The sequence below is a fragment of the Triturus cristatus genome, chromosome 7, assembly GCF_964204655.1.
Source record: "Triturus cristatus chromosome 7, aTriCri1.1, whole genome shotgun sequence".
NCBI lineage: Eukaryota > Metazoa > Chordata > Amphibia > Caudata > Salamandridae > Triturus > Triturus cristatus.
Window position 1 is genome coordinate 1775439445 of NC_140590.1, and position 14083 is coordinate 1775453527.

General features: G+C 42.5%; 1 protein-coding gene across 3 annotated transcripts in view; it reads right to left on the reverse strand.

The window, feature by feature from the left end:
• Positions 1-969: 969 nt before the first annotated feature.
• LOC146813071 (rap1 GTPase-activating protein 1-like) overlaps positions 970-14083 on the reverse strand; it is a 267450-nt gene continuing 254336 nt past the window's right edge. For all 3 annotated transcript variants that reach the window (XM_085620062.1, XM_085620063.1, XM_085620061.1), the window contains exons 23-25: positions 10662-10747; positions 10441-10510; positions 970-8207 (exon numbers count right to left, since the gene is read on the reverse strand). In XM_085620062.1, coding sequence (XP_085476188.1) covers positions 10487-10510; positions 10662-10747 — 110 coding nt within the window. In that variant the 3' untranslated portion in view covers positions 970-8207; positions 10441-10486. The remainder of the gene's footprint in view (positions 8208-10440; positions 10511-10661; positions 10748-14083) is intronic.

Consider the following 14083-nt stretch of genomic DNA (forward strand, 5'->3'; position numbering starts at 1 on the left):
TGGTGACAAGTATGGAAGGCAGTGTCCTGTGGTGACAGGTATGGAACACAGTGTCCTGTGGTAAGAGTTATGGAATGCAGTGTTCTGTGATAAGAGGCATGGAAGGCAGTGTCCTTTGGTGTGAAGTATTGAAGGCAGTGCCCTGTGGTGAGAGGCATGGAAGGCAGTGTCCTTTGGTGTGAAGTATTAAAGGCAGTGTCCTGTGGTGAGAGGTATGGAATGCAATGTTCTGTGGTAAGAGGTAAGAGGTAATGAAGGCAGTTTCCTGTGGTGAGAGGCATGGAAGGCGGTGTCCTTTGGTGTGAAGTATTAAAGGCAGTGTCCTGTGGTGACAGCTATGGCATGCAGTTTTCTGAGGTAAGAGGTATGGAAGGCTGCATTCTGTGGCTAGAGTTATGGAATGCACTGTCCTATGGTGTGAGGTACGGAAGGCACTGTCCTGTGGTGTGAGGTATGAAGGCTGTGTTCTAAGGTGTGAGGTATGGAAGGCAGTGTCCTGTGGTGTGAGATATGGAAGGTAGTGTCCTGTGGTGTGATGTATGGAAGGCAGTGTCCTGTGGTGTGGAGTGTACACTAACTGTAACTGATTTACTACAAGACTTCAGCAAGGCTTATGTTAAACCATGTGAATAATAAATGTATTTTTAATGATGGGGCTGCAGACCCCAAGCAAATGCACAATCAAAACTTGTCTAAACAGTGGTACTACCTGTTTGGCCATTTATAAACTATGGGTGTGTCCATCAAGATGCATGCAGGGTACAGAAGTGGATTCTAGACTCCAGAGCTTCACGAGGAGATGGTCTGGCCTCTTATGGTGAAGAACAGGATGCTCAAGATCAGAACAAGTCACATGTGGCAAGTGAGGCTTCACAGGACAAGTGTGACCTTGACTGATGTCGCTGGCGAGGAACATCACAAGTCAATCAACGAGATTACTAAAATAACGAAAACAACATGTGTGCTGGTTACCATTTCTGGATTTATTTCAACATGACAGTACCTCAGAAGCCGACGGACACAGCAAGCAGAAGCTCACAGACAACACTTGCATAGGTCGAAGCACACAAACAATATTGCATCGGATCAAATGGTATTGCTGAAGTGGGATGGTGTGACAGGACTTGGAAACTGACTTCTTTCAGGTGAATCGTCTGTGCATTATCACTTCCTTGGATGGGACCTTCTCATGTTTACAGGCTCCCCTTCATCGTTCAGACTGATAGTAGTGAGGACAATTGAGTTTGACTGGTTCCACAGAAGACAAATCCAGGATGCTACTGAAAGGACCATGGTCCATACACATCTTTAATGAAGACAAAGGGAGTGATTTAAATTTTGACAGAGGGAGTTTACTCTGTCAGGGAGACAGAGTAAATTACTCCATCGCACTGATGGTGTCCCCGTCCGCCAAAATACTTTCTTTGCCCTTTGACAGATCCCTGCATCAAACTTAAAAAGCCTTGACAGTAACTGCTGTGACGGCGGTTCCTGCCAATGCTTTCAAATGACCGTCGGCTTGGTAGCCATTTGTAAATTTGGCAGGCAGGGAATCCTTCAGGGCGAGTAATTTACACTCCCTCCCTGAAGGAGTAAACCCTATTTCGAGGAGAATATGTTTATTGTTCGTTTACTCTTTCAAGGTCTTTTTGTCTTTACATATGACCCCCTAAAATATCAGGTTTCATATTTATGAATTCCTTTCTCCTATACTACCGGTTCACAAGGTATGTCTTTTCTTGTTTATTTTTTCTCACCCTCACCATCAGACATTTCCTGTCTCCTCACAAAAGCCTTGTACTTTTGTCTCTTCCTGTCTTTCCAGGAGCCACACACCAAGCCTTTCCACCCAGTTCAATTTAGCTTTTAGCTATCCTCACTGAACACGCGGCTTAAAACATTGTAGAGTAAGAGGTCTAGGACAACAGCTCTTTGGAGGGATTTGGGTCCCAGAGATGGCTTTTTATGTTCTCTGTTACCTCATTTAGGGGTCCATTGCTGAAATAGCTCCTAGTATAACAGCCTTTGCCCCCTGTGCCTACCAATGAGCTCTCTTTTACACAAGATCTTCCTGAGGTCCCTGGAGAATGCATGAAATGTGTCAATGAGTCTTTTGTGATAACCATCAATGGTGGTTAAAGAGTGTGTACTGGTCATGGCTTAGCAGCTTAGTGTGCTGAGTATTCACAGGCATTGTTGTGATGAGAGCAACCACCACCACAAACAAGAGATCATTGCAAAGGCTCAGAAGAGTGGGAAAGGATTTGGTACATCGCCTTATATAGAGGATACAGAATCCGCAAGACTATAGTGATCTGCATCTTACGGATGTTGCTAGAGATCAATTAATAGCATTAACCATGACTTGGACTGATTAACCTTCAGCTATGGCAATGATGGAGATGATGAGTGGGTTCCATAGGAGAAGCATGAACATATTTTATGCATATACAGAGTGGGCTGCAGGTAATTTTTACTGAATTGGAATGATTTGAACTTGATGGACTGTTGTTTGAGTGCGTGGATGAATGGAGGATAACTACACTCATTCCACATCTGCCCAGCTTAAAGCAGTCTATTTTGGCTCAGATAATTAGTGGGGACTCATCCAAGTTAGATTTGGAAATGCCGGCTACAATCTCTACTGACAAGCACCATTTCAGCTAATGGTGCGTGGCAAATAACAATGACTCCCATGATAAAAGAAGGGCGACTAGTTTTGTCAGTACTTATTAGTGTCTTGTGCTCCTCTGCTGACATTTGGCTGTTTACCCAACTTAATGAATGCTGTCCTAAAACACTAAATCTGGGATTGACAGCTCCTGTGCTGGTGGTGCATGCAAACTTACCCAACCTAGAATTAGCTGATGTTGGCCAAGGGGGAAGAAGTATGCATTCAGGGTGGACTTTCTAAACTTGCAAGACCATTACATAAGTAAGTCTTCCTATAATGTCCATTTTAGCTGCTCACGGGGTGGGTATCCATCAAACTAAACACTGGTTGTGGCAGCTACTTCATTACTGAGGTGAGGTTCATTATCCAGTTTATCTGGCATCCCCTTTTGATGCTGGATTTAAGTTGTTCCTCTAGTTTATGGCATATAGTACAAATCATGAATGTAGTCTGCTGTCCCACCTACCATTTGGAAATGTTAGTCCTATAGCTGCTGGTGTACAGGCTCCTGCCTCATCAATATTTGTGCTATTGTAAATATTTATATTAATGTTCCCAGCATCATTTTCAGGACTGCTGTGCATGAACAAATAAGGCATCACAGACAGTAAGCAGTACACAAGAATGAAGTGTGTAGTGGATAAGAGAAACTGTCAAGACACATACAGGGTGTTAATTTATTTCCATGGGACAGGTGGGATGTGCATTGCATCAAAAGAAACATAATTAGTTGCTGGAAGTGATGGAACATGGTAGTGGCTGCATAGTCTTCCAGTTTGTGGAGATTGTGTTTACGAGTTGTATTTAAGATGTTAGCGATAGCCAGAGGGTTCAGAATGCACTCACGTAGTTGTCAAATGATTAGACTAAGCACTGGTGGGCTTGGAGATGGTGGGTTGATGAAGGATTTGGGCACAGACATGATGCCTCAACAAATACCAATAGATAATCAGTGATAGGCATGAAGGGTGAAGGTCATGGAAGGATCTCAATACCAAAATAATGTCCTTATGTCCTTATTTTGTGATCTATGCCAGACAGAGAGTAACCCAGCCTGACAGAGAATCAGTTTTTTTTCAAGCTTGGAGTAAATCTGTACTGAGGGAAGAGGAACGAGACACTGATGTGGAAGCGGTATGCAAAGAGGTGATTTTAGAAGCCAAATAATGAAATGATGTGACCATTGGAGGGAAGCAGAGAGAGAAGCAATTGTAATTCAGGGCAAAGGCCATATATACTTAAACAGGTTAGTGGCTGGTGACCAATCTGAGAATGCCACGGAGTCGGAATCTGATTAGTGTGTGAGGTAGGACGACATATATTTCAAACCTTCTGCTTTTAAATCTAGGCAGTTTTTAAGAATGTGCCTTGTCAGTTGTAATATAAGTAGTGGATATTTCTAGGAGGATGAAGATGGAGGAGAGGTTGTGGTAGGGCCAAATGATGAAGATGGAAGGATGGGACTTTGTGGTCTTCCCAGAGTGCCTTTTATGGAAGCATTTAATATCATTGAGATCATTCTAAACTTTGACTACTCATGTAACTTGATCTTAATAGTAGGATCCACTTTCCACCACAGCAGGTCTGCTCTCTATCCAACAGAGCTCATTCTCTAGAGCTCCATCCCAGGTGACCATCAGATATTCCCCTTCGTTGGGCTGTGCAGAAACTGTCAAAGTGTCATGACTGCATCTTCACACAGAAGAACGCTTTCCTTTCGATTTCTTATGATCAATTCTCTTCCATGCTGCAGCATTTGTGCCCCTCAATCCCAAAGGAACTTGGGAAGCCTGATAAATGACAATGGTGATTCCTAGAGTCCCTCAGAGGTCAGGCTTGTTCTGCTTGCGGAATGTTATACCAACATCTCTGTTTTTCCTATAAATGCAGATAAATGAAAAAGGGCAAAAACCCATATCCCTTGTAGACCTGCATGGAATTCATCTAAGGGCCTGATTTAAGATTTTGTAAAGAGATTACTCTATCACAACAGTATGGATATGCCATCTGCTTTATTGCAAATGCCTTAAGATGTAATAAACTTGTATTAAGACAGATGGGATATCCATCACCTTTCTGATGAAGTAACTCCTTCGCTAAACTCTAAATCAAGCCCTAAAATACTTGATTTCGGCAAAAGGTGGAGAGCGGACCATGATGTGTCATAAGCACAAAGATCTTTCGTTGTCAGGAAATGTCTTTCTCACATCATTCTATCCATTCTATTTACTAAGCTGCAACAACCCAACTACTGCCTTCACAGATAAAGATGATGACATGAGATGTGATGAGACAGAGACCGTCTCTGACCCGCACTCATGCTCCAACATTTATATATACATTTAAATATGCCTGCACTGTTTATTAGAGATGATGTAGCTAAAATGGCTACTAACCTGCCCGATGCTGCAGCTGGCATGTTACTTTCTCCTTGTAGGACATTTTGTAAACAATAAACAGGTGGTCATGCGAAGAGGTGCTCTCATGGAGTTCTCGACCCTGGCCACACGCAAAAACCTCATATGACTTATATGACAACACTTGGATTACTCTCCCAAGGAGCTGATGGTTTACAGAAGTTAGAAGCATAAACTCCTTATGTTGTATGCACATGTATGGGAATGGTTAGATTGTGCTGCTATTTTCAGCAATAGACATGTATATGAAAGATGGATCTTTGCATGCTTGTGAAGGGAGTTACGGGTTCTCAGTACAATACTGCAAAGTTACACAAAGAACTAGACTCTTGACAGAGGACTGAATGTCCAGTGAAAAAAATGGAATGTTCAGAAACTCTTTCTGATAGCTCCAAATGCAGACATGGCTGCAGAGTTCAAGGAAGTGGCAGCTCAAACTTTCAGAATTGGGTTTGTAAGTACAAAGTGGCTCTTTAACATTCAGGTTGGACTGTTAATTACATAGCTGACTGTTCAACTTGCATAAGTAATGTACGTGTACAGACACCTTCAGAGTAGTTCACAGCCTTGAGGTCATTTTTAAATAAACACAGGGCCACACCTTCAGAGCAGCTGAGCAGCCCTAAGTTCATTTTAAAAAAACACAGGGTCACATTTTCCTTTTAAAGTTAGGGAAGGCTATGTTTAGTTTACATTATTATCTTCAGGCTGCAGATAGCAGGGCCAGATAGAGAGCAGTGTTGGAGTTTGATTTATGACCCAGGGCACAGAGGTGAAGAACTGAAGCACTGAGGTATTGAAAACTTAAATAAGGGTCCTTGTCAACTCAATATTGGAGCATGAATTTGAATGCTTTTAATTGGAAGAAAATGAAAATGAAGAGTTAACTTAATGATGAAATTAACTCTTCATTTTAATTTTATCCCATTTCAAAGTGTTGTGTTTGTAAACAGGAGGACTCTTGATCCTAGTGGCCAATAGACACTGTGCGATATTTATGACAGAAAAATAATGTAATTTGTTTCAAATTGGAGAAATTTAAAGTGGATACAAATATTTCTTTGAAACATTGAGTCAATGTTTTTCTCCACTTTTAATTAGGTCAATCAGGCCTTAATATTTTAACGAAGTATGTTTCTTCACTTTAAATTCCTCTTATTCAAACAAATGGATGTATTCTTCTGTTATAAATATGGCACAGTGTCTGCATAACACTGGGTGCAAGAAGCCTGCTGTTTATAAGTGCACTTTGAAATGAAAGAAAATGTAAATTAAGAGTCTTATGGAAACCATATCAACAAAAAGTTAGCTCTTCAGTTTCATTTTCTTCCATTTCAAAGTGTTGCATTTACACACAGCAAGCATCTTGCTCCCAGTCACTGGTAGACATGGTGTCATATTTATGTTTGAAAAATACAGCAATTTTTTTTTAAGGGGGCGAAATTTAAAGTGCAGAAAAATGTTCCATATTGGGAAAATGTTTGCAGAGCATTTTTCTGCATTTTAAATTTCTCCCATTTAGCAAAATGGTTGTATATTTGTTTTATACAAGTAACAGTGCTACATATGGTAAAATGTATATACTGTGCCACCAGTGCATACAACACAGAATCTCATTCACCCATACACATATATCCCATTCGTAAGCACACATGTTCATACATTCCCCTAAGACCACACTCTCACTGACTTACATGGCAGCTGTCAAAGTGTTCCCAGTCAAAGTATTCTGTTCAAACCCTAGTCTTTGGCTTCATGGACATTAGGCTTAGATTCAATGAAACTGAGTGTGGGGGTGTCTGGGAACATTGCACGAGTGGCTTGGCCTTCAGTAGCTCACAATGATTTTCACTGTTCAGCAGTAGCTCTCACTCCAGAAAAGGTTGGAGACCCCGGGTATACATCAGCGGGTGTCCAGCATATGGAACGTAACATTCAGCATGTGTCAGTGGATGTCCAGCATATGGAACGTATTGTTCAGTATAAAGAAATGGCTCACTAGTGTACATAATGTACAGTTCAGCATCTGTCCGGGATATGGATGGTAGTATTTAGCATACACAACTGTCTGCACGGGACACTGAATGACTTGTGAAAGGTGGAAAATTGGCTTTTCTGCAGAGAGAATCATCCTAAAGAACTGCATATATTGGATACACAATTGCTTGCTGAGACCTGTATTTTCAGGGTAGAGAAGTGCCTGATCCAGATAAACACACTGCTAGTTCAGGGAGAAGCATGAACTACATGTCCATTAAAAGTGGCTGCTTCTTCAGGGTAGAAAACTGCCGGTGGGATACACCTGACTGTCTGTGCAGGAAATGCTGCTGCTTGTTGGGGGTTGAGAGCTGTCTGTTCAATGCAACTGACTGCCTGTGCAAGATATATAGCTGCCTGTTCATTAAGGTGACTGCTTGTGCAGGATAAAGATATAATCTTGTGGTTGAGCCTCTTTGTACTATCAGTATGGCTTGGTTACACTAAATTTACAGCACATATACATTAAGTTGAGCTTTTTGTTATTGCCAACCATCAGGTTCTCATTCTCAAGTGCCTCTTCCCCCAGGGGTGTTAGAAACTTGCTGCGGAGGCTTCATTTATACACTCGATTTCTTGGTGTTGAGCGTCCATGAGCTACAGAAATACAGTGGTCCTCAGATGACTTGAAGTTAGGAGAACAGTACACGTATATATGGTCATCTACTGGTATGAAAATACATATTCATATATATTTGGCGTGGAGTAAAGTTCGTAAGGGATTGGGGATTCAATGGAAAATGGGGAAATATTTTCTTCTGATAAAGCACACATAAATGACCCAAACTCTGGAAGAGTTTGACGAAGATGGTATTTCAGCAAGTTGCGCTTTTGTTCGAACTGTCCCAACAACATGATGCACACATTTTGAAATGCACTGGTTCCACAGATACTCAAGATGGCGGCTTTGTCTCCCATGATACCCTGATGGTCATCTCTTATTCCATTAAGAGTCGTGGAACGTCTCCTCAGCATGGGCGTGCCTCAGGGACCCCCCAAATCTCACTGCATGCCCCCAAAGCAGCAGTTCTGGCCACATGGTATTGGGGGCAGGTGAATTGTTACTTCGTACAGTTATCCTGCAATGACAGAAGAGAATGCGTTACCGTCTGAGGAAATAAGTATGACCAAAGGACAACAAGCCATGGTAAGACAAATAGAGAGCAAGAAGGGCCTATGTAGAAAGAGTTTGGTACACACAGAGGGACAGTCACAATTGAAGTCAAGGCTGAAGGGAAGATATTCACACAGCAGCATGCATGGGAAAGAGATGGAAGCATATGTTATAAAAGGCACAATGGTATGTTACAGTTTGTATGCAGCACGGTGATCATCATGTTTTACAACCTAAGGCCAATGTTTCTGTTTATAGCATGATCTGGTGTTGATCCAGCAAGCAAGATGCTGCTATGCAGGATTTGTTGGATCTACGGTTGTTGACGGCATACCCTCTGGGGGGTAGTTTTGCAACTTACTGTGAACTAGTGCAGGAACACGTGTACCATATTTCAATAGGCTTGCTGTTTGGGTGCTTGGTGGGTGTCAGTGTCCTTGTATTTCTGGATAGGTATACTCACTGATCTTGCGGTATTTGTGTATACCCTCCTCTGGGCTTTGCCATAAATGGACTCAAATTGGCAATGGTTGTTTGGTGCAGGGAGATGCAGAATGTGTTGTATGGTTTGGGACATCTGATGTGGTTCGTATGGTGCAGTGAAGTGCTGCATGGAATGACACAAAAAGTTTGACCACTAATTGGGAAAGACACAGATGTAACAAGAAGACTGAGACACAGAGATTAAAGGCAAATCAGAATTTCTTCAAAGAGCTAGAAGAGCTAAAATTAATTCCTTAAGTGTGATGCCATCAACCGCCTGAACTCATGGTTCCCAAAACCACAACCACAATAGGATAGAGATAGGGGGCTAATGTCCTGATAGTCCCTAAGATTGGATATATTCATAAACACAGCTGTGGGGTCTTAGGGAGTGAGTCAATTCGAACCCCAAAACAGGCGTTGGATATTCATAAGCAACATATATAGGAAGCCACAATTTCCAAAAAAGACCTAAATTAAGTTTCCTTGTACACTTAGAAATCCAGGATTAACTATGAATTCTAACATGGAATAAATCAAAGTGTGTAGGATATTGATAAAAATATACTATGCTATAACATATTTTGGAATTACAGGGCAGGGCCTGAGTGGTCATGTGGGTAGAACTTAAGTTAGGACCCTGCTGTAATACATGACTTTTCATTCACCTGAAGCAATGCGTGATAATGGCAATATCAGTGTTTTCCGGCTGCTGACCTGTGGTATTTTCGCAGATTTGCAATCAAAATTTGACTGGTAACTGGTGATACAGACTGATTTGCGAGTACCAGTCGACGTGATTGCCCCTCTGTGTTGTCCCACATCCAAGTTCTAAAATGTAGGAGACTCTAAATGTCCTAATATTGCATCTGAAAATGTTGTATGTAGTCTCCCGCTCCCTTCATTTTGGGAATCAGGTGATCTGGAGGTGAAAGTGAAGTCTCTGTGTCTTCTATGGGACCCACCATTCAACAGGGTTGTGGCATGTGGGACTAGCTTGAGTGGCCATGAATAATTACAAATTGGTGGTTCTTTTTTCCATTTGATCCCACTTGGATTCAAAGAATTATGAGGATGAAGCTTCACCTGCAAAGAGGAATAGGGTGCAATAGCATCTTAGAGTGGTGGTCATTTGTCTAGGGTGCTCGGTAAAGCAGACCGACTAATCAAGCAAGGAAACTGCCTTCAGTGGCTAGTCATGGAGGTGGCTGTTATCATTACCACTTACTAACTAGAGTGAAATATTTGTATTTTTCAGGGGGATGTTGGACCCCTGCCACTGCTGTTCAGGTCCTTTTTTTAGGGGTCATTAGGGCCCTCTTCAGTATAAGATTAGGTGGGTAGTATGCAGCAATATATATTGTGCCTTCCTATAACTCAACTCCAGAAATGTATTTTAATTGGGTAATGCAGCCAGTATTAATTGATCATCGACGCCTTCCATAACGAAACAACTCAATATTCCTTTATTTGGATATCTCCCAGTCTTCCAAGACTAGTAGGTAAACACTCAAAGATATGTAACACCAACTCACTTGGTCTATAGCTTTGTCAGATTGTGTACCCTTGGATTAGGAGAATCTTAAAATTGACCCTTGTCATGCAATTCCTCCAATAAAAACTTCCCAATAATTTAACCCACTTGGATGACAATATTAAGCAAAAAACAATGCCAGAATTATGTAGGCTGGGTTCCATATTCCTGCCTCGTTTACCTGTGCATTACCCAGCATGCACTGCGACACCCCTCCAGCGATGACATCACACACAGCACAAAATGGAGGCCTGCAGGACAAGGAAATGTCTTCTTTTAGCCAAATTCTGTTCCACCCATAGGACTCCCTGGGCTAGTTGCCTGGGAACCTACACATGCCATCCTTACTTCTATGTGCAGCAGCAGGGGAGGGGAGAGCAGGAGAGCTAGTGAAACACTTACTGGAATATAACGCTGGGATTCGGTCTTATTGTCTTTCACCTTTTCCTCTGAACCAGAAGAGCTTCCAAAGCGGAGGAGTTTAGTGACTAAAAGAAAGGGCAAGAATTTCTATGAAAACCAAGAAAATGCTAAATTGTAGCACTTACATTTACATTTTTATTTTTCTGTCAATCTAAGCAAGCACACACCACCACATTCACACACATGCAAATAAAGGTCAGTTTTTCCCATATTTTTTATTATTTTCATTAATCTATATACCATAGACAAAACAAAATTCAATCAGCAATGCTTCCAGATTGATATTTCTCCATTGAATTGTAGGTGTATGCCAGAAAGTTGTGTGTAATGAGAGTAGAGGAAACATATGGTTAGATGAAACATTCACCCTCCCCTAGTTTCACACCACTGTTCTTCATATGTGTATGTAAAATGTGTTCTGACTGTTCTGTGAAGGTAGTTTCTAGAAATGATGTTGTCTAGGTCCACTTGAGGGGACGTTTGTTGTCTCTCTGATGCTCGGTAAGAGATAATAAGTATCCTGGACGAGTACAGTGGAATTGTGACTTGCTCTTGATTAGGGCTGGTGTTGCATTTACGCATGTGCTGGGTGTTGGTACTTCCACACTGACCTTCTCTTAGGAAAGTGATTGATTGTATTCATAATCTCAAACCCTCATTCATTTAGCCGGCCAAATCCACAACATGAAACCACCAGAGTGAGGTCCAAGAGTTTTCCACCATTGCACATTGCTGGCGGCATATGCCCCCAGACACTAGAGATAAACTAAATAGCACATATTCTGGGTCGAACTGCTAAACCTGAATATTCATATCACATGTTACACCTGGCATCTTTTCGAGTGAGTTCCCCTGACTTTTTTATTTTGGACCTCCTGTTTAGACTGCATGTTGAACCTCGTTTTTGCTGACTTTAGGACTCTGTGCACTTTTTCACTGCTGACCAGTGCTACAGTGCATGTGCTCTGTCTAGAAAATGTAATGGCATTTGGTTTCTCCATGATTATATTTGGTTTACCTAGTACAGGGCACTATGTGGGCCCATGGCCTGTAAATTAAATGCTACTAGTGGGCCTGCAGCACTGATTGTGACACCACACGAGTAGCTCTTTAAAAAATGTCTCAGACCTTCCCCTGTAGAGCCTGTGAGAGCATTTTCAAACTGCCATATCGACCTGGCAAGTTCACCTACTTGCCAAGCCCAAGCCTTCCCTTTTATTACATATCTCACACCTAAGGTAGGCCCTAGGTAACCCCATGGGCAGGGTGCAGTGTATTAAAAAGGTAGGAAATTCACTTTTGAGTTTTATATTTCCTGGTAGTGAACACCTCCTAAATTTGTTTTTCACTAAAGCAAGGCCTATCTTTCCCAGCATTGGAGCTGCCTTGTAACACTTTACAAGTGTAACTTACAACTGGGAAAAGGTAGGAAAAGTACATTTGGTGTCTCTGGACTCACAATTTAATATCACATCTTTAAGTGAAGTTGGATTTTAAGTTACAGGTCTGAAAATGCAATTTTTAGAAAGTTGCCCTTTACTTACTTTAACCATTCTGTGAGTCTGCCTGTCTTGGAATACACGTCGGGTTGGGTAACAGCTGGGCTTAGTGCATTCCCTCTAGACAGTCACACACACAAAGGGAGCTGAGGTGTGCCCTGCATATCATGATGGTCCATCCCTAGGCTGAAGGGTCTTCCTGAGCTAGAGCGAGAGGGAGGAGCTGACACTGGCACCTGAATAGGGATGTGCCTGACCCCACACAAAGAGTTGCATACCTCCCAAAAGGGTGTCTGGAGCCAGGGCAGGGTCTTGTGTGCTACAAAGACCTTTCTTTGAAGTCTCCCTACTTCAATGGCTAAAATGGGTATAAGTACTGGACCTCTGACACCATATACTAAGAACACTTCTGAAACTGAGGAAATTCTACCAGGAAGAAGAGCTGTTGTGCTGCCAGGAGGGACTGCCACTTTGCTGCTTGCTTTGCTCAGTTGGCCTGCTGCCTGCTGCTTTTTGCCTTGGGGTGAGAGGACTGGCCTTGACTCTTTACAGCCTGCATCTCTAAAGGTTCTCCAAGGGCTTGTTGGGCTTGCCTCCTGTTTCTAAAGTCTCAGGGATATCAAAGACTTCACCTGCATCTTGCTACCACTACCTGGGCTCCTCCGCTGTGGGTCCTTCTCTGCCAAGTGGTTGACTTGAAACACAGCCCTGACTTTGCAAACACAGCGCAGCCGACTCACTGCTCTGTGACAAGCTACTAGAGGGTAAGCACAGGTAAACATTCCTGGGCAGATTTACAAGGAAAGTGACTCAGTGCGTGCCACAAGCCATTTGGCTGCACTGCATTGAGTTACTTTCAAAGCACAGGGATGCAACATATTTACAACAATATGTTGCATATCTGTGCTTCCACCTGCGCTGGCACACAAACTGCTGCCCTGCACCAGCAGAGGCACCCTTGCACCAGGGTGCAAGGATGCCTGCATCATAGGGAGATTGTTTATGTACAGGAAGGGTTCCTTTCCTGCACATATAACTATCAGAAATGGCGTTTTTCAACTTCTATGTGTGCTGCATTGGCACACATAGAACTTGCAAAACGTCATTTTTTACTGAATGTTTATGTGCAGAAAGGGACACCCTCCTGTACATAAACAATCACCAGAGGTGATTTCCTCTTCCTCTGTGTGCTGCAGAATACAGCACGCATAGAAAGAGGAAAAAAACTAGGAGAATTGAATACATTTCTCCTCGTTGCGCCTCCCTATGCCTCCCCTGGGGACGTGTAGGACGCATTTTCAGATTTGCAATTTTTCGTAAATCCGGAAATGTGTCTTGTTCCATGGGTGTTGCATGGGAACACCCACAGCAACACCCATGGAACGCCCCTTTCACGCAAAATGCTGCATGCAAAGGGACCATATTTACGAGAACAGGAAAAGTAACGCAGGGTGGCTTTTCCTGTCTTTTTAAATATGGGGCACTAAAATGCGTCGCCGGTGCATAACAAAAAGTGACGCAGCAGTGGCGCAGGGGGCTTGTAAATCTGCCCCTTCATGTGTACTACACTTACCATGGCTAGCATTGTGGTTCCTGCTTGGACAGGGTGCATACCTCTGCTAACGGGAAACCGAATTTCTAACATCAAGCCTTGAGCTTCGTATCTGCACATTACCAACATTTTGAGGTGATTCCACCTCACTGTAGTGAGACCAAAGGTCCAGCGATATGGTGAAGACTGCCTGCTTGGGTCTTAACTCAGCTCTTTACCCATTTGGTATCAAACACGACAGGGTGTGAGTCATGATATCCTGCTTTGTGTTTGCTGTCTTTCTTCTCTTGGTTCTTAGGTTCATCTAATCTGCACCATTCCTGTGTCTCAAGTTATATTTTTTTGTTTCC